Here is a 26,564-nt window from a genome sequence, read left to right as displayed (position 1 = left end):
AGTATCTATACAAAAACAGGCTCGGATCCAGGGGGTCCCCCAGCTGTGACTAAGAAAAATTCCATATAAATACATTTAAAAACAATGTGAAACCCCCCCCCCCTTCTGTTACCCCCAAAAATTATACTGGTATTAATATCCGCCTGTGCAAAAAATTCGGACAACGACAGTTGTGTTATTGGATATATATTTACAGTATTCTGTATTATAGTATTAAAGGGAAGATCAAAAAAAGGAATGATCAAATTATCACGAAATACCTTACTGGGTTGATAGGGATTGACAGTCTAAAGCATCCTGTAAAATCGTGGCTCCTGGTGTACTGACATTTTAAAGAAAAATTGTATTTTTCCAACGCTGGTCGGCCGACCAGCGTTGGAGAAAACTGGCTAATTTTCAAAAAACCTTTCCGAATTGTTCATAATTAGTTATTCCGCATTTTCTTTGCAAATGATTACACACCCGTGAAGGGGTACAAGTCTGCTAGCTTATAGGCTGATTCTCTGACCATACAATTCCCCAAAGTCTACAAACTGATCGGTTTCATCTTAAGTGGGGTCAGGGAACCAGACTGCAAGAACATGATTGGTTTTCTTGTTTTTTTCAGCATCTACAAGCCCAAAACGTGAAAAAGTCATTTAAACAATATTCGCTTTAACATACTAATCCTCCAAATCCATTTCTTTCTGAAAATTGTAGCAAAAGCAAATGTTGTACATTCCCTTTAATGATCGTCGGATTTGAACAGCGTCCCCATTAGTTGTATGGTATGATCCCCCCCCCCCCCCCCCCCCCCCCCCCCCCCCCCCCCCCCCCCCCCCCCCCCCACTTTATTAATTTTACGGAGGTCAAGTGTCCGGCGAAAAAAACCTGTTTAAATTTCAGCATTGATTTGGTGATGAACCCCCCCCCCCCCGCACAAATTCTTGGATCCGCCCCTAAAATGTGATACAACTTAGAGGAAGATTTACTTAAAGGGTTCAGGCAGTGACATTTTTTAAAATTAAATCCTTGAAAATGCACCTTAGTTTGTGTTCCATTGAACCCTATTTTCAATTTTGTTTTGCCATTCGCAAGGGTATTTCGGCATCTTAATACAGAATATTGCTAGAAATTTGGATATTTTGCTGCCAGTCGTAAAGTTTTTGTTCTTTGGTGCTTCGTTGTTGTGTCAGTACATGGCAATGAGCCAATGAGCAAATTTTCTCACAAATGTTTTCACTATGTAAATTTTTGGATTCACAATTTAAACAGAAAAGCCTTAACTGAACATATTCTTCCTGAATTGACATCACAGCAATAGCGCCCTCGGCAAGCTGTCAGGAAATGGATTGAAAATTGTAAATATTTAAAGAAGTGCACTTTTCAATCAAATGAACCGAAAAGGAATGGCAAATAATATTTTTCATACATAAAAGAGGAGTTGAAAGTTGCACAAAATGTGTTTCTAAGAAAAATTCACTTCATGAACCCTTTTAACAATTTTATACTGGTGGGTGACTTATTTTTTAAATAGTTTTCATTGGATGGCTGGCTTATTGGTTGATCTGTTCGTATGTCAATTAGGTATTCTTGTCGGTTGGTCAATTATTTGGTTGGTCAGCTCAATAGTCAGTCCGTATGTGCTGTAACTGGAAAGGAAAGGCGACCAGACAGTCATTTTAGTCAGCGTGTCGATCTGACGGAAGATCGGTCTGTCGATCGATAAGATCCTTTGGTCAGTCGATCATTTAGTAATTTTTTTTCAGTTGGTCACAGTCGGTCGTTCGGTTGTTATATTGTTGTTTAAGATCAGCTTGACAGCATTTAGTTAGCGTGTCGATCCGTCGGAAGATCGGTCTGTTGATCGACAAGATCCTTTGGTCAGTCGATCATTTAATCAGTTGTTTTCAGTCGGTCACAGTCTGTCGTTCGGTTGTTATATTGTTGTTTCAGATCAGCTTGGCAGCATTTAGTTAGCGTGTCGATCAGTCGGACAATCAGTCTGTCGATTGACTCGATCCTTGTATCAGTCGATCATTTAGTCAGCTGTTTCCAGTCACTTATCGTCGATCGTTCGATTGTTAGATTGTTGTAATTAATTAATGTCTTCATCGACATTGCCGCCGTCGTGTCGTTGAAATTGCATACAATTGTACACAATGTATATTTCACAACTCCGACCAATGGTATCTTATTCAAACTGTTAATTAAACTGTGTATTAGTGTCAATTTCACTGTGGCATAAAACTGAATAGACCAATAATGCAAAAATAAGACCACGCACTTACCTCCTGTTGCGTTAGTGTTTTATGCGAAACAAATAACGACGATATCAAAAACACTGCGAGAAACCTAAAACAGACGGACATTGCACGGTAGGTTGTAATGCATGTAGTTTTATTTATAGAATACTTGCTTAGCTATACAACAAACCTGTACTTTTAACCGCACAAGGTCCAAACTTGTAACAGTCACGTTGTTTGAAGGAGCTTATCAAGTACCAGCTTGTATGGATCAGATAATATAAGTGGCCATCAATAAACAAATTTTCCTTATTGACGCCAAGTACCGAAGTGTGTACTTTGAACACTTGTGTACGAAAGATGAGTGACACTCATTGACAATAAAGTAACTTAGTGCCGACTTTAATATTGATTGCACCAATCTTGAACAAGATGGCACCGAATAAAAATGTGAAATATGCCATTTGGGGTTTTTTTTAGCTGCCTAGTCTGCCTTGTGGAAAACAAGGGTGATACATTTTGCGTAGAAAGCATACAATCTGAGTTTGGAAATGGGTCAGAAGGCTACAACTGAAAATCAGTTAAACCAACTTTTTTTGCAGCGATTATTGACAGGAACATCTACGGCGAATGTGAAGCACTGGCCTTAATATGCGTCCATATAACTCAGCATATATCTCAAAAGCATAAATCAGGTGGCTAATTATGGTCGGAAACGTGACCGACTGGTCCAAAGCACCAAACTTGGCAGATAGACTCTTATAGCACTAGAGAAGATATTTAGAAGGGGTGACACCTAAAATTCTTTTGGGAAGGGTGCCTTAGTTGCATAAATCGTAATTAGCCGCCATATAATTGTGTTTCCCCATGTTGTCAATCTGCTGTAACTTTGCGAGATTCACTCGTTCATCGTACACACTTTTTAAGCCGCCATTTTTGTTTGCGTTATATGCCTCAATGTATATATTTACAAGTTGGCGTATCCTGAGAAAGGTCTATTGCCGTGCTGAACGCTTTCAGTTCGAAGTTGATCATGAGGCAAACATTTTAGAAATGCGCATGCTAACAATACCTTCTCTCGCGTCCGCATCACGGGGAGTGAAATTGGCGCGAATATTTAGATAGCTCTGAAAGTTCATTGAACTGCTTGAAATGCTTTAACCTCGTCAATTACTCCTGATACAAATCACCGTTTTAAAATTGTTAGAATTGTTTCTTTGGATTTCTTTTTCTCGACAATAATTCTCCGTGGGTTTTCTTCTTAATGGACTACAGTACGAACTTTTGACTTAAACATATATTGACCCCTAATTGTGCATATAGCTCACAAATGACAAGCAATTTTCGTTAAAAAAAAAAGGAACCAACTTCCTAAACTTTTAATTTTTGAACAAAATGGTCAATCATGTGATAGATTATTAGTTACGAACATTTCTGTTGTGTACGTGAAGTGGCCTGGCCTTTACTTCCGGGACTACCGGAAGGTCAAAGTTGGGTGAATTTTAAATACAGAGAGAACCCTCAACACCAAAATGGACCTGCTATCCTCCAAAATGTTCACGGGATGATAACAAAAGACCTGATATGAACTTGAAGCCTGACCCTAAGATGTAAAAATGAGTCCAGAATCATCGTGACGGCATCATGGATCAACATCTTAATTACAAGGGATTTAGAAAATTTGAATAATAACTTTGAACTATAAATTTTCAAATAAATGCAGTACGGTTCTCTTTTTTGTGTTACACATTGCCTCGAGCAATCATTTGGGTTCCCGGCCACAAAGCCGTTTGACTTTACTTCCGATGGTACCGGAAGTGTAATGAAACTAAACTGAATATAACTTGAAAAAGGAAACATTTTACTACAGACAAACGAATTAAATTAACGAAGTGTTGTGTGAGGAATGCTTGACAGAAAAAAACGGCTTGATGACACCAGAGTGAAGCTGTGCTTTGATATCGTCGGATCGGGAAAAATTCGGACAGGATTTGTCAGACCTCATTAAGGGAGGAGATCAAAAGGATTTTTCCCGTTCCGACGCGAGCGCACGGGAGGAACGGGCCTATTGTTCCTAATCCCCCGGGCGCCTGCGTTCGCCCGGGCCCCGTTCCGACCGCGGGATCACGCCCGAAATTGCCTAACAATAGCACAATGAATTCCCTCCATAAACACTTTAGTATCCTGGGGGTCGTGTTTGTTTAGGGAAGAAAGCAATAGACGTAGCATTCACCTAGCCTTCATGCTACGTATCAAACTGTCTGAAATAAAATTAAAACAAGTAAACACTCAAAATCCATTGTTTTTCCCACCAGTTTATTTGGTAAATATGTAATCTTGAAGCAATACTATAATTCATAAAGCTGATCTCAATGCTATACAATTATCTATAATAAGTTAATCCGCTGGGTATACACCATCACTTACAGGTATGAATAGAGGTCTTGTAACATGTAACTTAAATATGATCAAGACTTTTACGTAATACACAAATAAAAGGGCCCATGCAATGAAATTGTGTTAATGTAATCCTTGAAAATGCACTTTTGTATCCCATTAGGTCTTATGTTCAATTTTCATTTTGCCATTTTCAAGGGTAGTTCGACGGTCCCTTTTTGGTTTTAACGCCAATGCAAATGTCCATATTCTGAGCAATAGCGGAATGTCATTTCAGGCAGAAAACCTCAATGTTAGTTCAGCACGAACAGTTGCCAGAATTGTGGATATTGTTCTGCCTTGGATGATATGATACACGGTGCCCTCTGAGGACATGCACACAATAGGGAACAACAGATTGTATATGTCTCCACAGGGCAATTTCTATAGATGAATACGCCTCCACAAGGTATTCACGAAATAAATATATGGATTTTACTAAAAAACTGGGTATTTCCTAGGTATGTTGATCAGTCGCAAATGGTAGAGTTTTAGAAAAGGGATATTAAGTCCGAATTTCAGCCAAGGAAATTTATTCTGGTTAAAATAACAGCATTTTGAAACTGCACTTTCAAACTCGAAAACTTTAGTACACGAGAACAAAGAAATGTCTCCACAAGGATACAAATTTCAGTATGTGTGTTTTTTTCTGTTGTGATTCGTTGTCGTGTCAGAAAGCCAGTGAGCAAACTTTTCTCGTGGGTTTACGAGCGACAAATCAAAACGATTTTCTCGTCAAAGGAACGCACGAAAAAGTACATGGTGGCATTATGTGAATATTCATCAGATGACCATTCAAAATCGAGATTTGTAAACAATTATAAGTATACATTCATAAATTGGAATTTTGCGTCGGGGTGATGTAAATCAATATGTTTTTGCCCTTCATGACGTATAAACACTGTATACTTAATGTATACTTAAATGCGTTAACGTTGGACAAGATCACTCGGATGGGACCCGAACCCACGACCTCCTGATTTCTAGTGCTGACGTCTTACCACTCGACCACTGGCTGGGTCAAATCTGATGTACATATAGCAGCGGGTACCGCAATTAAACTATTCATAAGATGTAATTTTGCATCGCGGTGATGTAAATCAATAGGTTTTTTTCCCTTCAGTGGCCTTATTTGATCTAGTATATTCATGAATAAAGTAAACAAATTAAGCCAATTCAAAATGTCCTGTTCATATCGTAAGGTCTATTTAGTGGTGCGGCATAGGGACAGCATGAAACTTTGCATGTGAGGTTTTCATACCATGACAAAAAATAAGATATGGAGGTATTTCACATCTGACCCCTGGTGACCTTGGCGAGTCAATGACCTTTATATTCTTTATGTATAACTTTCCAAGTACCTAAATCTATGTATAGTATTCATACAATGTAAATACCGACCAAATGCGAACATTTTCGCAATTGACCTCTGATGACCTTTTAGAGGCCAATGACCTATGTATTAACTGCACAAACTCTATTTAAAGTTATTTATACGATTTACCCTTTAAATCCAAACTTTTTTCAAGACCCAAGCCATAATTATGTAAAGATTGAGGTGGAAAGAATTTCATATTTAGGGAATTTTATATCTGACCTCTGATGGTCTTCAAGGGGTCAATGAACTTTGCGAATCCTGTTTATAGATAATAAGAGGATTAACTGTTCAAAACACAAATGTGTATTACCCATATTTAAATTGTTGGTATTCGTGCGATGATATGTATTTTCAGAGATGTAGACATTTCATATTTGACATCTAATGACCTTTGCGATGACTTTCTGATGACCTTAATACTCTGATTGCCGTTATATATTATGCTTAATCTTCCAATTGCCACCTTTTTTTCATGACCGCAGGCTAATGAGTGCAAAACAATGCATGTTTTAAAATAATTATTCTACAGCATGTCATGAAGTCAGACCCCAAATGAAATTGTTTTGCATGACCTCTGATCTCATTTTTTTTTTTAATTAGGGCAGACGCAAGCGCAACAGAATATAAGAGGCACAACAGACAATCATCACTCTTTAACCGTTGGGCTTGGTAAAAAGGATATAAACGTGGCCATGCAAGTCCATCTGGATACAGCAGGATGTAATAAGCACACAAGAGAGAATATTGCATGACAAATGTACATTTTCCAAAACAGAACAGACCCACAGATTTCTGATTCCAATCTCATCATATTGCGTCTGCCAAAAAAACAAGGAAACACGAGTTCAGAGGTCAACTCGAAATTGTTTTGGGGTCTAAATTCATAACGTGATTGTAAACAATACCTTTCTTTGGCACTTATGAGGTTTGGGTTACCAAAAAAAATTGCGTTTTGACGAATAATTTGATAAATAGCAACAACTAATATATACAAAGTTCACTGAACGCTCCAAGGGTAGCACTACGTCAAGTATGATGTCCCCACATCTGATTTTTTTTTCTTGGCACATAGAGTTAAGTTTTAGACTTGGGTCTTGAAAAAAAGTATCATTTATAATCGTGTACATCTAGTTAATATCCGTGGTCATGACCACTCGTAAGGTTGCAAGAGGTTGAATAAGAAATGGCCGATTTATGAAAAATCTCTTTAAAACATGGGTACTTTCATTTAGACATGAATCAAAAAGATGGGGTTAAAAGAACAAATAGCTATAAACATGTTTACAAAGGTCACCAGAGGTCAGATATGAATAGTTCCCACTTCCCACATCAGATTATTATTTCTATTGTATGAAGACCTATGACATAGATGACATAGACATGAGTCAAAGGAAAGTGAAGTTTTGAAGAACAAAAGCTTTGAAAAGAGTGTGAAAAGTTCATTGACCTCTCAAAAGGTCACTAGAGGTCAACATGAAATGCCTCTATATCTGAAAATGGTCTTTGTGGCATAAAGAATCAAAATGCGAAGTTTCTTGCTAAAATCAAAAACTGCAAAATACTTTGGCGTATTGGGGCTATGCCGCACCATTAATTGAGCCGGCCCTTTTCAAATACTTTATTCATCCGATACTTTGGGTTCTAATCCAGGCTCTATGCGTTTCAGTAGAGGTAAGAGTAGACACTTTAATGCGCAAGAGAAGTGTACTCCAGTCAACATGTAGAACACAGCAACATAGCTCCGTGTAGCATCAAAGATCCATCCTGTGAAGACAAGCAGTACTTTATCAATCATTTGCAATTACTCTAAATGTAACCTACCGACTTTTAATGATCGTACTGGTACTAAACACACCGTGAAATTACTCCGTCTGCCGATTGCTGTCATTTAGAAGAAAACGAGAAATGTTAGTGATTTCTGAAGATCAGTTGAGTTTTTTGTGATCAAAAGCTTGTGCATGGTTCTTCACTGTTTTCTGGGGGGAAAAAGTGTAATATCCACTGAGCTGAAACTTCAACAGGTTAGGTTTTGAACATTCGTCTTTTGGATCTCGAGTCGTGTTATTATTGGCTCCGAGCAACAGTAATGAAAAGCAAATAATACTCTATGCCTTTACTAAATGGTTCGGTTGCGGTATACAAATAGCAGATTCGAAGCAGCCTTTGTATTGCGCATGCCCAATTGAAGATAAATTGGACAGGTCACATGTGAGGGTTAGAATTCATATCAGGTACCGAGAGACCCGATTTAGGAGTCATGATGCCGCCACTTGTATTATCAAAAGTGGAGTGCTCAGACCTCCATGCTTAGTGAGCTGAATTCCAACAAGTAAAGTTTGTTGTACCCTCGGAAAATAAGGCACTGGCTTTCCCATGCAAACATTATTAAAGCAAACTCCGCAATAAAGCATTGTCATTACCTGATATTACCGGTCCTAGGAGATAGCCGGTACCACCGAAAACGTAGATCAGCCCGACCCCTAGGCCGAAGTGTTGCACACCAACAAAGCTGCGGCAGAGAACGATGGAAATGGCGAAGAAAGCTCCGGAGGCGAAGCCGTAAATGAATGAAGCCACTGCCAGATAGGCATAGCCGTCTGCAGTAACCAGAAGGCACGCAATTCCCGCTAGGCCTGCGCAAATAGCCATCACGTGCTCCGCTGAGATTTTCCAGCCGATCATTGGTGCGTTTCCTAGAGAACCAATCAGGCTCCCTATGCCCAGGATGCTCATCAAGGATGCGGCACTAGAGGGCGCAACATCAATGGTCTGTGCGCGCGTGATGAGGAACATTGGAAATGCCACATAGCCATAGCTATACAACAACGAGATGACACAAACCAGGGAAAAACGCAAGCTTTTCCTCATGATATTCAGCCCGATTTCGTCCAACAGTCTTTTAAGAATTTTCACCACTGATCGTCCAGATCGGTTGTACCAAGTTTTATCACCAGAACTTGTATTGGCATATCGTACCGGTGTCGCGGTCGAAAACGACCCGGTTTCATCCGCAACTCTACCGGTTCTTCCATCGGTATAATCGTTATCGTCAGCATCGTTGCCTTTTTCACCCGAGGGCTGCTGTCTCAGTTCCTCTTGTGAACTTGTTGAAGACTCGGTTATGTTAAGTTCATGGCCGAGCTGACGATGTCGGAAAAGCACTCCACACAGTATCATGTTTGCCATGATTGCGGATATGACTAAACAAGCACCCCTCCAACCGTAAGTATCCAGCAAAAGTTGGAAAAGCGGAGGGATAGCCATCGTGCCCATCCCACGTCCGGCGTAGGTAACTGCGTTGGCCACATTGAATCTCTTTATGAAATAAAACGTGATAATTACGCTTGAAGCGTTCATGAGAATGCCCATTCCAATACCTATAAGAAAAAAGAAACCAAGAATTAAGGAAAATCGTTTGCCATTCTATGATTGATACATTTATCTCACAAAGATGCATGTGCAAGGCTGTCCCTTTTCATTTCTTATATAGTTTGTAATTCCATGACATAATTAATGTGCCTTTAAGGAGACATTTTGTCATCATAAATTATCCCTTAGGGAGACACCGGACATTAGGGAGACATTTCAATGTCGCAACTCCTATAGTTAGAGGCAAAATTCGGTTTAAACGTTAATATACCAAAATTCCTGGGGAAGTTGAAAAACAAATTGTACACAAATCTTTGACAATATCATTCCCAAGTGACCCATAATTGGTGTTTGAGTGGTCGGGCACAACCCGACCACTGTTTAGAATTGTTCTGATAAATCTTCTTTCTTTCTTTCTTTTTTTTGTTTTTTTGTTTCTTTCATTTCGGACAATAATTCTCCGCGGGTTTTCTCCTAAACGGTTTGAAGGTATGAATTTGTAACTTTATATCAACCCTCATCCCTATAGTCTAGTGGTGCATGTTACTCTGACATCTTGATGACGTCATCGGGTGTCAAATAACAAGCGATTAAAGATTTCTAGATTCAATATTATAAAATCAATATAAAATCAACCTCGAAAGACCTGAACTTGGCTTTTGCGGGAATTGATAGAATAATCCAGGGTCTCCATTTTATCGCCTGTGTCTAATCACGTGACCCTTCCTTTCGGTCTAAATTGGAAGTGCCTTACAATTTGTAAGTGGAAACATATGTGAACTTGCTTTTAACGGTGTTAGTCTCTGGCTAGGCTGTACTTTAGAAAAAAATACGGATGACGTCATAAAATGTTAGAGCGCCCTCTAGCGGCAGGTTCGAAATGTTTAAAGTAAATAATAAGTTGATGTGCGTGGCGAAGTTCGCGGTAATCACTCTAAAATTAGTGTACATATATGCAGACAACAACTGCACGCTAAAAAATGATGACGTCATCAGACCGGAAGTTGAAATCAAAATGCCTCTTTTCCTTCAAAAATAACTAAAAAAATCAACCCTGACAGATATTACCTTGATTTGACGTGAGAGTAGGTCTCAAACTCTCGGCAATAAGCAAACTTGGACATGCCCTGCGGCACCCTTGAAATATAAGGCTCAGCGCCCCTATCCTTTAAAACATTCATTGCAAGTCACGTACGTTGATTGCTTTTTGCGTGTACAATGTTAGGGAAATTCCCGAGCATATTGATCCGCGGCTTCCTCAAAATCTAAAAAAGAATGTTCTAAACCTAACCTGCTCAACTTTCAGGTTAGTGGATATTACACTTTTCAAGAAAACAGTGAAAACCATATTTCATCTAGCTTTTGGTCTGGCACGATTGTGTCTTTAAATAGCACTCTAACTGATTTATGGAAATCAGTATCCTTTTCCTGATTTCCAGGTCAATAATCTTTCGGGGTGTTTAGTATCAGTATGATATTAAATCAAAGCAAATTATTGACAATATTCGGTAGGTTATACTTTTGGGATAAATTGCATTTAATGTTAAGGGACACAATACTAAACCGAGCCATGAGTGAATAAATATTACCTATTATGACAGCAGTGGCGTAGAGCTGAACTATGTCGTTGACCCAATAGGTACAGAAGAGACCAAGCCACATCAAGAACCCTCCTAATATGCCCGTAAATCTACAACCGAAGCGGTTGCTTAGAACTCCTCCAATGAGAACTGAAACGCAGAACAAAAATGAGGTTGTGTATATAAGATCATAATTTATATGCAGTGCGGCGTATATGAGCTATATAGGTGAAACCATAAACCCAAGGAGTTCGAACTCCAAGACTTCAAAATTAAAAGGATGGTCCCCACGCTTCATCGAAAGCAACAACAGAAAGCACCTGGCGGCAAGCTTGCTCAGTTGTTCACTACGCTAATATTCCCTACACAATAGAGATCTGATAATAAAAATAATTGTAAACAGTGACATCATTTTGGCCTCTTTGTCTGTGGCATGCATTTTAGCCCGAGCTGGTATGTCATTTCCTGAGACCAATGGCGGCCATTTAATAAACATTGCCCGGTCGGGCGGCCATTGTGAATGGCAGGTCGCTAAACATGGAGCAATACAAGATACGATCATTACGGTAATGTTTGTATGAGTACCTGCGAAGCATGCTGGGGATGACATGAAACTTTGAATAGCCGCCGTCTCCTTGGCACTGGCGTCGAACTCATTCATCCAGGGAAGATACAGGATCCCAATGCATCGCAGGATACCAGTCGATGCCATGCCGACGTGGGCAGCAATGAGCACAACAATTCCCCATCCACATTCGTTTTGCTTTGACACTCTCGTAACCTGACGCCTAGCTTGCAATTTAGATGCCTTCGCCATGATTTCACCTATTAATTGTTGCACAGACTGACCGAGAATGACACATGCATACAGGAAGGGACATATTACATCATCTATATAAGCGAATAAAAATGACACCAGTGTTATTGAGACTAACCTTTGTACCGTGGGCATCAGGCCGGTGCATCATCACAACAGATTGGTTTTTTTTTATTTATTTTATTTGCAAGCAAACAGTATACTAGATATAGCTATCTGCACTTATCAGCGCTTACATCAAGTGACAAGATTATGTAACAAATGAAAGCCTGATGAAGATGATCGGCGACCGGTGGTGCTTCAGCAGTAGCACTGTGATGAAACGAAAGGCATATCTTGGTTGGGCCATGTGGCTCGGCAGGGTGGCACGAAGGCAGCTGTTGTGGATGGGATACCAGGGAGATGTCGTCGCTCCGTGGGCCGGCCAAAGATGCGCTGGGTGGACGACATCCGAGAATGGTCAGGGTGTCACACCACTGAACTGAAAGCAGCAGCACTGGAAAGACGGGCTGTGGTGGGAGCGGAGCCAGTGATCCCAACTGTGTGTAATTTGAGGAGGAGACCACGGGCAAATGCTTATGTCTATTGATTGAATGAATGACTTACAGTACGGATTCTCTACACAAGGATAAACAACTTCCCCAAATTTCTGGTTCAATACATGCGTGATACGGCCCTAGTCTGGTTCCCAGACCAAACGATTCTTACTATTCCTGATAAATGTTAGGTCAGGTAGCCGTCAGTAATACATTGTATTACAAATATATGTCACGTGACTAAAACGGGACGAATTCCTCCTTTTTCCGAAAATGTCCGAAGTTTGCCGAATTCATTTCGTTAACAATCGGATAGCGCCCGAGTATTTCCGAGTATAATGTAAGTTTTATTAACTGCTAATTGAGTGGTCGGGCACAACCCGACCACTGTTTAGAATTCTTCTGATAAATCTTCTTTGTTGAGTGGTCGGGCACAACCTGGTATTTTTCTTATAAATCTTCTTTCTTTCTTTGTTTCTTGGGGTTTTGTCGGACAACACATCTCCGCGGAATTCCTCCTGAACGGTTTATGGTATGAACTTGTAACTTTCAACATAAATCAACCCTCATCCTGATCTTGCGCAGCAAGATCGTACCCATGGAAACGAGGTTGAATATTCTATAGTCCATGTAGGCCTACATCCCGCGAGTTGCGTGGTTGGTTGGTACCACTGATCTCTATATAAAGACTGGATAGCGGATATGCATACAACATTCACACAGTAGACTTTGCATATTGACCAATTCGCCCCCGGTCTCACGAAGATGGCCGCGTATAATACGAACGTTCTACGCGTAAATACGCGCGCGTTGTATCAACAGTTGACGCTCATTTTGGTCACGTACACATATTATGATGTTCTAAAAGGAACACATTTTCGTAGTGATTATTATTTCAAAAACGCCGAAAAAGTGATTTGCGGCATTATAAAAGTAACCACTACGTTAGAAAAATTGTAGTAAACCTTGGTCAGTTGGTCAGTGGTGGTGGCCAAAATATAAGTCAAGTGAGCCGCGACGTTGCAAAAGAAATCAAGCTGTCTATAAAGACGGCAACTTGTCCTTTGTAGATCACCAGCCGGTCTCACCAATATGGCGTCAAATTCGTACATTGTGCGCATTGATCTCCATATATGGAGATCAATGATTGTGCGGCTCTTTATTAGCTATCCAGTCTTTATATAGAGATCAGTGGTTGGTACCCAGCGCGGGTAAGCGTGAGTCAACCAGGCGCTCGCCCTCTTCCATGCTGCACTCGTCCATTGTGCCCTATCCATTGTGCGCTTTCTTGTTCTCTAGAGCTGTTGGTGCCGTACGTAGCACAGTCATTTTCCCGCTCAGACCGTGGTTGGTGAATAGTGTGTAGTGCAGCGCACACAGCGGTCAGTCTCTCAGGAGGAGCACTGGACGTAGTTCCGGTGAGTGGGGAACCTGATTGGAACGGGGAAGCAGTTCCAAGTCTTGGAGATTAGGAGGAAGATCGTACTTGGGATCGACCACTAGTTTTCAGACAGACCATCCCTTACGGGATCGTCTAAGGATACCTTGCCTCTTATCGGGGAAACACTCCGAGAGCAAGCTGCCACGATCATCTTTTCATCATGGCGAACGTCCACCAGGAAATGTTACAGGTCAGCAATACGGAAGTGGCTAAATTTACTTCTGTAGTCAGACAAGGACTACAGACCAATGGAACTACAGTGATTGACTTTCTTGCCGTACTCACCGACTTGGGATATGAATATTGTTTGACATCACCTTCAGTCTCTTGGATCCAACAAGGATCTTTCAATTAAAGACCTTACCATGACACTGGTTATACTAATTGCCTTTGTATCCGGGCAACGCTGTCAAACTTTAGCATTCATTAATTTGGATTATGCTGATGTTTCCACCACTGGTGTTACATTTGTAATTGACAAACTTACTAAACAAGTACAGTTGGCAAGCCTCATGTCAGTATTTCTCTTGCATCATACCCCCATGATGTTTCACTTTGTGTTGTTAAGGGAATAAATGTGTGCTCCGGAGGTTTTTATCACTCGTTTAATACCGCTTAGAGTCTGGGTGCTGATAATTACCCGAGCCGGAGGCGAGGGTAATTATCAGCACCCAGACTCTAAGCGGTATTAAACAGAGTGATAAATACCGACCGAGCACATATTTATTCCCATTCATAAATACCTTATCCGTAAAAAAATATCAAATATTTCGTTCAAAACATCCCGATTTTGTTCAACAAGTTCACTTCATGCTTTTTGAAACATCCCTCTAGCAAAATAATGGAGTGTTCAGCTGGCGAGTAAGATGTAAACAACCCTTTTATGGAGATTGACGCGCGCGTAACATGTTCTGCGCGATGTCACGCAGAACGCACCTGGGGCGTTGCGTTTTGAATTTAGAACTATAACATTCTGACTCGCTTGTAGTGTTGCGCATGCCTACGTGAGGATTGTGAACGTTCAACCAATAAAACGGTAAGAGGCACTGGATTTTTAGGAGTCCACATTTTATTGTGACACTGGAAAAGTGTTTAAGACCAGCTAGCCATGACTTTATCAGCTAGCCATGTCTTTATCATCCGTTTAAGACCGGCCACGTGACGGGCTCTCGACCAATAGGAATAGCTAAACTGTCTGAGGTATTTATGAATAATGATTTAATGCTCCAAAGAACAAAACCTAAAAGAGGTACTCAAAGACGGCTGTTCTTAAATGGTGTTCAGCCGCACAAGGGCGCCAAAGCTATAAAGTGTCCTTTCAGCGAAACGAAAACAATTTACATGGGGCGAATGTAAATTGTTTTGGTTTTGCTGAAAGAACATTTTACCTTTTTTTGTGATCCGTGGACAGAAATTTAAAACGGTTAATTATAACGGTTTTATACATACCAGCTGCTAAGAGATAATAAAACCGAAATCTTCTTGATATATATTTCTAATATTGAAAAAATATACAGTTCTAAGCATTGTATACAGTTAAATGAGGTTTTGTATACAGATACACAATTCAGTATGAATTAATTTAATTATACGCACGTGACAATTAACTATGGTTGTGTTAGATTGTTAACCCCAAACGTTGCAAAGCTGGAATCGTGTTCGATCAATAAAAATGTAAATTTATAATTCCTCAATTTACTTTGAACTTTCACTTAATTTTGCCACCACTTTTAACTTGACGTCTGGCACCAAGGTTGACACATATTTTGTCGCCGATTTTAATTTCATTGTTGCTTGTCACTGCTTTTTCGTCAAGTCACAACGATAGACAATCAAATTTGCATATCTTGTCTTCCAAGTCTTGAATTGATCTTCGCATGTATCTCAAAACTGACTGCTGGCAGCTCCCACGTAGTAAAGTCCCCTACCGTACAGATTCAAGCTCCTCCTTCGGGTTATTTATCGGAGTTTTTAACGATACAAAAGTCTGATTTTGTTCAGTTATTATTTAACTAAATTCGCAAAACTCATTGTAAAATTCGAGTAAGAAATATTTAATTACTTAAATTCGCCTATTCATTCGTTTTGTAGATTTTACAGTACAAACCAGAATGCCATAGTTTTATCAAAAAGTACTTTGCTTAATTACACATAGTTGCGAGTTACAAATCAAAAGGATGTTCTCGTCGAAGGAACGCATGCAAGAGTGCATGGTGACATTACATGAATATTCATTAAGTTCAGATGACCAATCAAAATTGAGAATTAGAAAACAATCATGAATATATTCATAAGATGGAATGCGTCGGGGTGATGTAAATCAATAGATTTTTGCCATTCACCGACGTATAAACAATACCTCCCGAGTGAAAGTTGGGAAAACATCAGTCGGGTAGGACTCGACCCCACGACCTCCTGCTTTTTAGTGCGGACGTCTTACCACTCGACCACCGAGCTTGCGGGATCGGTTAACTGGTTCAAATCTGATGTAGATTACAGCAGTGGGTACCGCCATTCAACTACATGTATTCATAAGATGGAATTTTGCGTCGGGGTGATGTAAATCAATAGGTTTTTGCCCTTCACCGGCTTAATTAGATCTACTATTAATCATGAATATAGTAGATCAAATTAAAAATGTCGTGTCCGTGAGCAATCGTAAAGTATATTGAGCTGGCCCTATTCAGATACTTTATTCATCCGATACTTTGGGTTCTAATCCAGGCTCTATGCGTTTCAGTAGAGGTAAAAGTAGACACTTGAATGCGCAAGTGAAGTATACCCCAGTCAACATGTAGAACACAGCAACATAGCTCCTTGTAGCATCAAAGATCCATCCTGTGAAGACAAGCATCGTTTATTGTGTCATTCATTTTCATTTATTTCACCCAAATTATAACCTACCGATTTATTATCCAAAATATTCATTGGATTGAAGATCGAACTTTTACTAAATACATCGTGATATTATTCCGTCTGCCGCTCGCTGGCATTTAGAAGAACCTAGAAATGTAGGTGCTCAGTTCTATTAAATAGTGTTTTGTGATCCGAAGGTTGTGCAATGGTTTTCACTGTTCTCTCCAGTGGCAGTTCTACGTGGGGGGGGGGGGGGGGCTGTAGCCCCCCCCCCAAAAAAAAATTGTCTAGCCCCCCCCCCCAAAAAAAAATTCCAATAAAAAAAATTGCATCAGCAAAAAGAAGGAATGTGACGTACATGCGAACGGTCTCCCCCTATAGTCGTGACAAGGGAGCATTTGTAGTTAATATAGTGTGCCTGATTGTAGGATTTTACTGGCGCTCCCCATTGAAAATATGGCACGAGCCTTCCCCCCCCTATTGATTTTTGGAGGTCTAAGTGTCAGCACGCCTCCCTGAAAAAATTCTGGATCCGCCCTGCTAGCCCCCCCCCCCCCCCCCCCCAAATATTGGCTCTATAACCGCGCCTGGTTCTCTCGCAAAAGTGTAATATTCACTGAGCTGAAATTTCAACAGGTTATGTTTTCAACATTCGTCTTTGGATTTCGAGTCTATCGTGTTATTATTGGAAACGAACAAAATGCATGAAAACACATGATACTTTATGCCTTTAGTAAATGGTTTGGTCGCGTTATACCTGTACAGAGCATGCGTCCAAAAATACCTGCAACAAATTCTGTAGACTCTAGCTTTGCCGCGGAAACACGAACCGCCATTACTTTTACATCATTTTAATGCATACAATTTAAACCTTGTTCCTGGCGAGTATTGGTTTGATTTTCAAGGAAAATCAGTCATTGTGTGGAAATGGTTCTTCATAATGTGACGTAGACTACACCTTAAATGAATTCACATTATCGTTTTAAGTTCATTTTGAAAATTCACGTGCAAGTATGTACCTATTCAAAAAGCGCGATCATAGTGTTACCGTGTTGCATCTGATGTACCGCATCATCGATTTTCCTTGAAATCAGTTGAGTCTGTTTTCGACATGCCTTTATGTGAACACGAATAATATTCAAACTCTTCATCAGACCAATACTCGCCAGGGATAAACTTCAGATTCAAAGTTTTAAAATGGTATGAAAATAATGATGGTACGTGTTTCCATCTGGACGCTAGAGCCTCGCAACAAAGTTATGGGTGTTGCATATTCGAACCAGCCTTTGTATCGCGCATGTCTATTAGTGAAGATACTTTGGACAGTGACAGTTCACGTGTGAGGCTGAGAGATCATGTCAGGTAAAGAGAGACCCGATTTCATTGGAGTCATAATTTCATATGGCATCGCCACTGCATGATGAAAAGCGGGGGGCTCAGACCTGAACCGCCATGCCTAGTCAGGGGCGGATCCAGGAATTTTCGCAGGAAGGGGGGGGGTGTGTTTCATCAACAAAAAATCTTGACACTTGGCCTCCGTAAAATCAAGAACTGGGGGGGGGGGGGGGGGGGGGTTACCAATTGTCAATAGGGGAAGCTGTTCTAATTCCAGGATTATTACCACTTTATATCATTTGTACACCAAATGGTGTACAAATACCCCTATCTAAGCTGCTTCTGTACGTATTTTGAACAGACGTACATTTAACAGTATAATTTTTTAGGGGGTGTCAGAGCAAAGGGGTCGCATTCTTTTTAAAGAATTTCTATGACAAACAAAATGACAGAATTGGGGGGTTAACATCTGACCCCCACCCCCGGATCCGCGCCTGCTAATTTATCAAGCTGAATTTCAGCAACTTTAACGTTGTTTCACTCCGAAAAAAAAGTCACTCAGTTTCCCAGGCAAACATAACTGAAGCACACACGAAACTAAAGCCCACATGCCATTACCTGCAAGTATCGATCCTATGAAGTAGCCGGTGCCAATAAAAACGTTCATCAATCCGACTCCTAGGGCGTAGTGCTGCACACCAACAAATTTGCGACACAGAACGTAGAAGATGGCGTAAAAAGCTCCAGAAGCGAAGCCGTAAATGAATGAAGCCACTGCAAAATAGGCATAGCCGTCTGCAGTAACCAGAAGGCACGCAATTCCTGTCAGGCCCGCACAAATGGCCGTCACGTGCTCCGCTGAGATTCTCCAGCCGATCATCGGTGGGTTGCCTAGGTAACCAATCACGCTCCCTATGCCAAGCATGCTCAGCAAGGATGCGGCACTAGAGGGCGCCACATCAATGGTCTGTGCACGTGGGATGAGGAACAGTGGAAATGCCGCATAGCCACAGCTATACAACAACTGTATGACACAGGTCAGGGAAAACGGAAGCTTTTCCTCATGATGTTCAGCCCGATTTCGTCCGACAATCTTTTAAGAAGTTTCACCACTTGTCTGGATCGCTTATACTCAGTTTTATCGCCCGTACTTATATTGATATATCGTACCGGTATCGCTGTTGAATTATTGGGTTCATCTGTAACTTCACCGGTACTTCCATCGGTATAATCGTCATCATCAGTATCGTCGTCGTTTTCACCTGAGGGCTGCTGTCTCAGATCCTCTTGTGAGTTCGTTGCAGACGCGGTCTTGTTCCGTTCCAGGCCGAATTGACGAGGTCGGAAAAGCACGCCACAGAGTATGACGTTTGCCATGATTGCGGATGTGACTAAACAAGCACCCCTCCACCCGTACCTGTCCAGCAAAAGTTGGAGAAGCGGAGGGATTGCCATTATCCCCGTCCCATATCCCGCGCAGGTAACAGCGTTGGCCACATTGAATCTCTTCGTGAAATAAAAGGTGATAATGACGCTTGACGCGTTGACAGCAATGCCAGTTCCAATACCTATCAAAAAGAACAAAGCACTGAGAAAATCGCAGTCGATTCTATGAATGATACATTATCTGACAAAGATGCTTATTGTTGCGCATGCATTGACTTTTTATAGCATAATGGTTTGGAATTCCGTATGTATTACTATTGGGGTTTTTTCCAAGACCGTATAATGCGGTCAGATAATTCATCGAAACCATGCATGCACACAAAAAGAGGGCAGAACACAGATACCTTTTTTACCCACAAAATCAACTTAAAGGCACAAAAGGATCGTTTGCTTTTGTATGCATTTGTTCGTTTCCAATAAAACAACACTAAAAATCCAAATGAGAGGGTTCTGAGCCTATAACCTTCCAGCTCAGAGGATATTACACTTTTCAAGAAAACAGTGAAAATCACAACCTTCGGACCTATTTTGAAACACGATTTTGTCTTCAAATAGCACTCTTTATTTCCAAAATCAGTCAACTGATTTATGGAAATCACTACATATACATTTCTTGATTCCAGGTCAATAATCTCACCTTGTGTTTAGTACCAGTATGATCTTTTATCCAAGGAAGCTTGTTGATAATATTCGGTAAGGCTATACATTTGGGATAAATGCAGATGATCCTATATGCCTTACATGTTAAAGGACACAATAATAAACCGAGACTTGAGTGAAGAAATATTACCCATTATGGCAGCAGTTGCGTAGAGCTGAACTATGTCGTTGGCCAAATAGGTACAGAAGAGACCAAGCCACATCAAGAACCCTCCTAGTATACCCGTAAATCTACACCCAAAGTGGTTGCATAGAACTCCTCCAATGAGAACTAAAAAGAAGAGAAAACGAGTTTGTAACGAGATTGTAAGAACACGAGATTGTACAAAAAGGAGACTCTTGTACGGTGGCCCTGGAACGACATTTTAATATTGACCTTTTTAGTTTGAACCTTGTAACTTCTTCATATTGACGTTGTACCTTCGCAATATGCACGTTGCACGTAGCTTAATATCGCATTGTGGAAGTTGTTCCTTCCGTTGTTAATGTGAATGTTCCAACTTGTTAATGTTCACGTTTGATCTTGTCAATGTACACCATTGATCATGCTTGATGTCAACGTTGCACCTTGCTTCTTCGCAATATGAACCATATACCTTCGCATTGTGAACGTTTGACCTTGCATCTTGTTAATATCATTGTTGAACCGTCCTCCTTGGCATTGTGAATCATGCATTCTAAAAAGTACGAAGTCCTTGTCAAGCCCTATAGTTAAACAACCAGTTATGATGGAGTTTCAATCTGACAGCTGTTTAATGTCACTTAACCTGGGTCTTCCTTGTAGTGATTTTTATCATGAATCAAGGCTCTCTGATTTATTTCACATATCTTTTATAATTCAATATCCTTGCTCGGTCGTGGTCCATCACACGATGATGTCAAATTTGTTACCACGCGTTCAACCACGTATTAAAATAAATGTGCATCCTTCAAGTCTTTTTGGTTATTAGGATGTTGGGAGTTAATTGCGCGCCCCACAATGCCTAGTCTGGATTCGATGGTACCCTGTGACGTATACATACAAACATCCTAACTTCGTACGTGCACCAGTACAACCCCAAAGAACTCAGCACACATAAAAGTTGGCGACAGTGAACACTACTGCGCAATTTTGTGCATGTGTGTTATAGCGAAATTTCCAACTTGGAGAAGCTAGCACGCCGGAGAAGTGAGACCGTGACACCGGGTTTGATCCCGCTGGCGAAGTACACAACACAGTAACTGCGCATGTTCAGTGCATATCCGGCAAGCTAACGTTTACTAAAGTTTGCCGTCTCCGGCAAAATATCCACTGCCTAAAAATATTAAGGAACGAGGAGGAATTATGTTTCATCGATCATTTTTATGATGCTTGTTTCAGTAAAGGCAGGTCAGGGCCTGATCTACACATGTAGCGAACTGTTACACCTGGCATGGATTTCTATCTCATTTAAAGTCTGGTTCGCACCTGTAAAGCTGTGAACTACGGAAGCGTTAAAGGGACATAATACCAAAAAAATCTCATAATTATGACTTATCTCTCACATTTATGACTTATTATCAAGTCATTGTTATGACTTATATCTAATATTCATAAATACCTCAGACAGTTTAGCCATTCCTATTGGTCGAGAGCCCGTCACGTGGCCGGTATTAAACGGATGATAAAGACATGGCTAGCTGGTCTTAAACACTTTTCCAGTGTCACAATAAAATGTGGACTCCTAAAAATCCAGTGCCTCTTATCGTTTCATTGGTTGAACGTTCACAATCCTCACGTAGGCATGCGCAACACTACCAGGGAGTTAGAATTTTGTAGTTCTAAATTCAAAACGCAACGCGCCAGGTGCGTTCTGCGCGACATCGCATAGAACATGATACGCGCGCGTCAATCTCCATAAAAGGGTTGTTTTCATCTTACTCGCCAGCTGAACACTCCATTATTTTGCAGGAGGGATGATTCAAAAAGCATAAAGTGAATTTGTTGAACAAAATCGGGATGTTTTGAACGAATTATATGATTTTTTTTTACCGAAAAGGTATTTATGAATGGGAATAAATATGTACTCCGTCGGTATTTATCACTCTGTTTAATACCACTTAGAGTCTGGGTGCTGATAATTACCCTCGCCTCCGGCTCGGGTAATTATCAGCACCCAGACTCTAAGTGGTATTAAACAGAGTGATAAAAACCTCCGGAGCACACATTTATTCCCTTAATAATGACTTAGTATGAAGTCACGATTAGACTTATATCTCATAATTACGACTTAGTAATTGTCAAATATAATAATGACTTATATCTCATAATTATTAGTTATTATTAAGTTATATTTATGACTTATATGTTATATTAATGACTTAGTATTAAGTCATAATTATGAAATATCCTAAGTCGTAATTGAAACTTAATACTAAGTCGTAATTATAAGATGTAAGTCACAATTATGAAATAACAATAAGTCATTATTATTGGATATAAAACATAACTATGACTTAATAATAAGTCATAAATATGAGATATGTCATAATTATGATTGAACAACTAAGTCGTAATTATGAGATTTAACCTATATCATAATTATGACTTAATGCTAAGTCATTATTATAAGATATGTCATAACTGTGACTTAATAATAAGTCATAATTATGACTTATTCTTTTTTTTTTAGTTTATTGTATTATGCCCTTTAACGCTTCCGTAGTGACCTCTGTAATTACAGTAAATTAAATGATTAATTATATAGACATGACAGGCATGCAACCTTTCCAATACTCTGGACCTGTTTTCCGATCCTGTTTCAAGGAATCAACCAATTTAGAAATTTAACCAATGCGTGATCACAATACACCGATGATTGTATTTCTACTGCTCTAAAGCCGGCCACAAGTCGACCCACGATTTGCTTGCGCCGACGGAACTGTCGGCATCAAGCATTGTCGCGGAACACGTCGCAGAAGTTGAAATGTTTCTACTCTTGCGACTTTTTTTGAGCGTCGGCTGATGCCGATCGTCTTAATATGGTCGCAGTTACACTCAGGTCGCAAACAAATCGGCGACTGGGTTCTTCCCGACGGTCGTAGCTCAGGCACATGTTTAGCTTGATCCTGAAAAGTCAGTCCGGCGACTGATTTGTGTCGTCGCACGGTCGACCTGAGGCCGGCTTGATTGTCACCATCGGAACTCTATCTCAATGTCTAACATGCTAACTCGTATGCGTTTGTTTATAGTGTAAATCGAGGACACACACGTTGCTTGCAATCGGGGACCCCCTATTGTCCCTCTGTTTGTACTTATAGGACGACCTCCCATGTGTTTTGTACACGAATCCAAATAGGGGACCTCTCGGGCATTGGGGACACTATTGTCCTCTATATTGTTTAACGTCCAATTCAAAAACAAACTCCAGAACTCTAAAAAAAAAAAACAACAACAACAACAACAACAAAAACCAGGTTGATAAGTGCCACTAACCCTCCCAGGAAAACAATCACGAGCGCTGGCCGGTATCAGACTTTAAATGCCCCACTAAGGCCTACCATGCCTGCGTTCAGACCACTGAGCTCTACATTATATGCCTACCTGACTTAATAGGGCTTCGGCCGTGGGGGGTGAAGCCACTGGACGCCATTTTGAAGCCCTTTCGCCACGTAAATATATATGCAAGGTCATAGAATACAATTAAATATTTGAACAAACATTAATGAGTAAATAACACTGTGGGCAAAATGAATAAATGAAAACGCGTTTGAATGATCCGTGCTTCCTAAACTTTTGTGTTTCTGTGCTTTTTATAGGATCCGTTCGTTGTGGGGATCGATTTAAGGGAGCTTCAAAATGGCCGCCGCGTGTGTGAGAGGGCGACATGTCCTTGTGCACATAGGCCGAAGCGCTAGTCAGTCAGTATTATAGAGATCAGTGGTTCAGACTAGCTCAACATGATTACCTGAGAAGCCTGCTGGGGATGACATGAAACTTTGAATGGCCGCCGTCTCCTTGGCGCTCAAGTCGAACTCATTCATCCAGGGAAGATACATGATCCCACTGCATCGCAGGATACCAGTCGATGCCAAGCCGACATGGGCAGCAATGACCACGACAATTCCCCATCCACATTCGCTTTGCTTGGACACTCTCGTAACCTGACGCCTAGCTTGCAATGTAGATGCCTTCGCCATGATTTCACTTATCGTTTCGTAGAATGACAATGGTGAACGGATATAAGCAACACAAGGGTAAATAAAACTAAGCATGGGTCAAAGGTGCACCGTCAGAATATATTGATTGGTTTGTTTATTTCAATCAAACAGAATACAAGATAGCTGTCAGCACTTACAGTAAGCTAATATTTTATTACCCTTGATGTGTTTACTAAGATTATGTAATCGGACACGGCAAATACAATCTAGCGGAACAGTTAATATTGGTGTGCTAGCTAGGCCAGCCATAGTTGGTTGGTACACAGACTTCCGTCCGTTGTACTGCGAGCGAGTTGCTTTGTACCCAGCGCGGGTATATAAAGCGCATGCCACCCGTGTGCTCACCCTCTTCCATGCTGCGCTTTTCCACTGCACCCTATTCATTGTGCCCTCTCTTGCTGTTCTCAAGAGCAATGGTGCAAAACGTGTTTTTTAAGAGTGTGCAGTACAGAGCACACGGTGGTCAGTCTCCCAGGAGGAGCACTGGACGTAGTTCCGGTGAGTGAGAAACCTGATTGAAACAGGAAAGCAGTTCATTATAAGGCTTGACGATGGGAGGGAATATCATACTAGGAAGGGTACCTGTGCAGGACGCACCTAAGGACCCGCCTTATTAGGTCATTAACTAAAGTAGTGAGACCCCAAGTTGCCTGACCAATTCAATGGAAGTTCCCCATTCCCGAGCATGTTTCTGTAGTGTGCATAACAGCGCTATAGAGTGTGTTCCCCGTGTCCAGGGCCGGATTAACTGTTCCATAGGCCCTAGGTACCAGTGTTTCGTAGCCCCTACTCCGCCCTCGGCACCAGCACTAATTTCATGCCGATGCTAAGCTGTACTCGGCAAGCCTGGCTTAACTGGCACCTCAAAAAGCCTGTTGGTACACTCTGGTATTTTCACAGGCCCTAAATATTTTTTGTAGGCCCCCATTTTTTTTCTGTAGGCCCTAGCACAGAGCTTACTGCTGTGCCAATTGGATAATCCGGGTGTGCCTTGTGGTAGACTGCCCCACAACGAGCCTGCTCCCTTGGCCTTGTCAGTTCAACGCTCGCTGGCATCGAAACGACTTCGGGTCACTGTCTGCTTGACCACCACATTATTACAGGACATAGCTTAAGTCGAAACTGGACTGTACATTCATGCAAGTACAGACTCTGCATCTTCGCCTCCTCCATGCGTAGCACGAATCTACAGCAGGAACATTTACAATAAACCCAGAAACATACCTATCTATTTAACTCGAAAATCCTCAAAGTGAAGGTAGAACTGGTACCAATACGAAGGTAGGTACTGTGAAATTATTCAGCCAGGAACTGTATCATTTATTTTCTCATAATGCATATTATCCATTTGTTGTTATGCTAAAATACATGTAACTGTACAAAAGCCAATAATGTTCCCATGTTCAGTCGACTTTGTGCACATACATGTATTGACCTGCTATTGTCATCTGTTTACACATAATAATAATAATAATTTGGGAGGCTAATCATTCTTACTCCCAGCTAGCTGGTATGCTGAATTGCGAAGGACGCAGCTACAACGTGGTCGGGCCGCTGGCACGTAAAGGCGCCTATGGCTGCCGGCCACATCGGCCCATATATGACCAAGGAGCACAGCCTGAGATCGAAAGTGTTTGATTTTAATTTCCAGCAGCTGCCAGAAACTTTGGACATGACCTTACTCACAACCTTGACTTGTGCTCGCCCAGAAAAAAAACCTTTGTAAGTCATTTCGTCACCGACACCACAAACTGACACCCGGTGGTCAGCGTTGCAGAAATACAAATCGAAGAAAAACACTTTTAAAGGTTTGACAGGAATTTACTCAGTAAAAAATTCCATCTATCTTAGAGGTTTTAGTATCACTTAACGTGAAAATGCTTAAACTACTCAATTATAAACGTTATACTGTGAAAATCTGCTTAGTTAATTAGCAATTAAATGATTAAGATGGGTGTCAGTTCGTGAAAACGAAAATTTACGTGTTTTTGGAGAGTGCACGCATGCAATAGCGTTAGTGAGTGTCAGTTCGTGAAAACCAAAATTGACGCATTTTGGGAGAGTGCGCGCACACACTGCGCATGCGTGCGCGCACTCTCCAAAAACACGTCAATTTTCGTTTTCATGAACTGACACTCCCTAACGCTATTGCATGCGCGCACTTTCCCGAAAACACTGAGAAAACTGACACCCTGTGCAGGGTCACTTCGTGGTAACAAAAAATACCAGAATTGACCAATTTCTTGAAAATTCATTAGTAAAATTTGCTTATTTTAGATGATTTCAGCAATTTTAACTTTATCATG

The 26,564-nt window shown here is 40.8% G+C and overlaps 2 protein-coding genes across 2 annotated transcripts; both read right to left on the bottom strand.

Moving 5' to 3' along the window:
* Positions 1 to 5,782: 5,782 nt before the first annotated feature.
* LOC119723923 (monocarboxylate transporter 12-like) lies at positions 5,783 to 12,212 on the bottom strand. The gene is made up of 4 exons (XM_038194829.1): positions 11,574 to 12,212; positions 10,998 to 11,138; positions 8,460 to 9,416; positions 5,783 to 7,803 (listed from the first exon to the last, which is right to left on the bottom strand). The coding sequence occupies exons 1-4, from the start codon at positions 11,938 to 11,940 to the stop codon at positions 7,658 to 7,660; spliced, it is 1,611 nt and encodes a 536-aa protein (XP_038050757.1). The 5' UTR covers positions 11,941 to 12,212; the 3' UTR covers positions 5,783 to 7,657.
* A 4,096-nt stretch (positions 12,213 to 16,308) lies between these two features.
* On the bottom strand, positions 16,309 to 26,068 carry LOC119723922 (monocarboxylate transporter 3-like). Its single transcript, XM_038194828.1, has 4 exons — positions 24,006 to 26,068; positions 20,210 to 20,350; positions 18,592 to 19,541; positions 16,309 to 16,620 (listed from the first exon to the last, which is right to left on the bottom strand). Exons 1-3 carry the CDS (start codon positions 24,310 to 24,312, stop codon positions 19,012 to 19,014), a joined length of 978 nt encoding a protein of 325 aa, XP_038050756.1. The 5' UTR covers positions 24,313 to 26,068; the 3' UTR covers positions 16,309 to 16,620; positions 18,592 to 19,011.
* Between the last annotated feature and the right edge of the window lie 496 nt (positions 26,069 to 26,564).

Source organism: Patiria miniata, unplaced genomic scaffold (assembly GCF_015706575.1).
Source record: "Patiria miniata isolate m_02_andy unplaced genomic scaffold, ASM1570657v1 HiC_scaffold_17, whole genome shotgun sequence".
NCBI classification, from domain to species: Eukaryota; Metazoa; Echinodermata; class Asteroidea; order Valvatida; family Asterinidae; genus Patiria; species Patiria miniata.
The sequence above is the reverse complement of the archived record's forward strand: the minus strand, read 5'-3'. Positions and strand labels throughout refer to the sequence as shown.

What these genes read in the sequence shown, in the direction of transcription:
- LOC119723923 (XM_038194829.1), bottom strand. Translation starts at nt 11,940, where the DNA reads ATGCCCACGGTACAAAGGTTAGTCTCAATAACACTGGTGTCATTTTTA. An exon ending in ATCCCCAGCATGCTTCGCAG is followed by an intron (nt 11,139 to 11,573) that starts GTACTCATACAA and finishes TCTGCGTTTCAG; the next exon opens with TTCTCATTGGAGGAGTTCTA. An exon ending in CCTAGGACCGGTAATATCAG is followed by an intron (nt 7,804 to 8,459) that starts GTAATGACAATG and finishes TTGTCTTCACAG; the next exon opens with GATGGATCTTTGATGCTACA.
- LOC119723922 (XM_038194828.1), bottom strand. Translation starts at nt 24,312, where the DNA reads ATGCTTAGTTTTATTTACCCTTGTGTTGCTTATATCCGTTCACCATTG. An exon ending in ATCCCCAGCAGGCTTCTCAG is followed by an intron (nt 20,351 to 24,005) that starts GTAATCATGTTG and finishes TCTTCTTTTTAG; the next exon opens with TTCTCATTGGAGGAGTTCTA. An exon ending in CGCAACTGCTGCCATAATGG is followed by an intron (nt 19,542 to 20,209) that starts GTAATATTTCTT and finishes TCTTTTTGATAG; the next exon opens with GTATTGGAACTGGCATTGCT.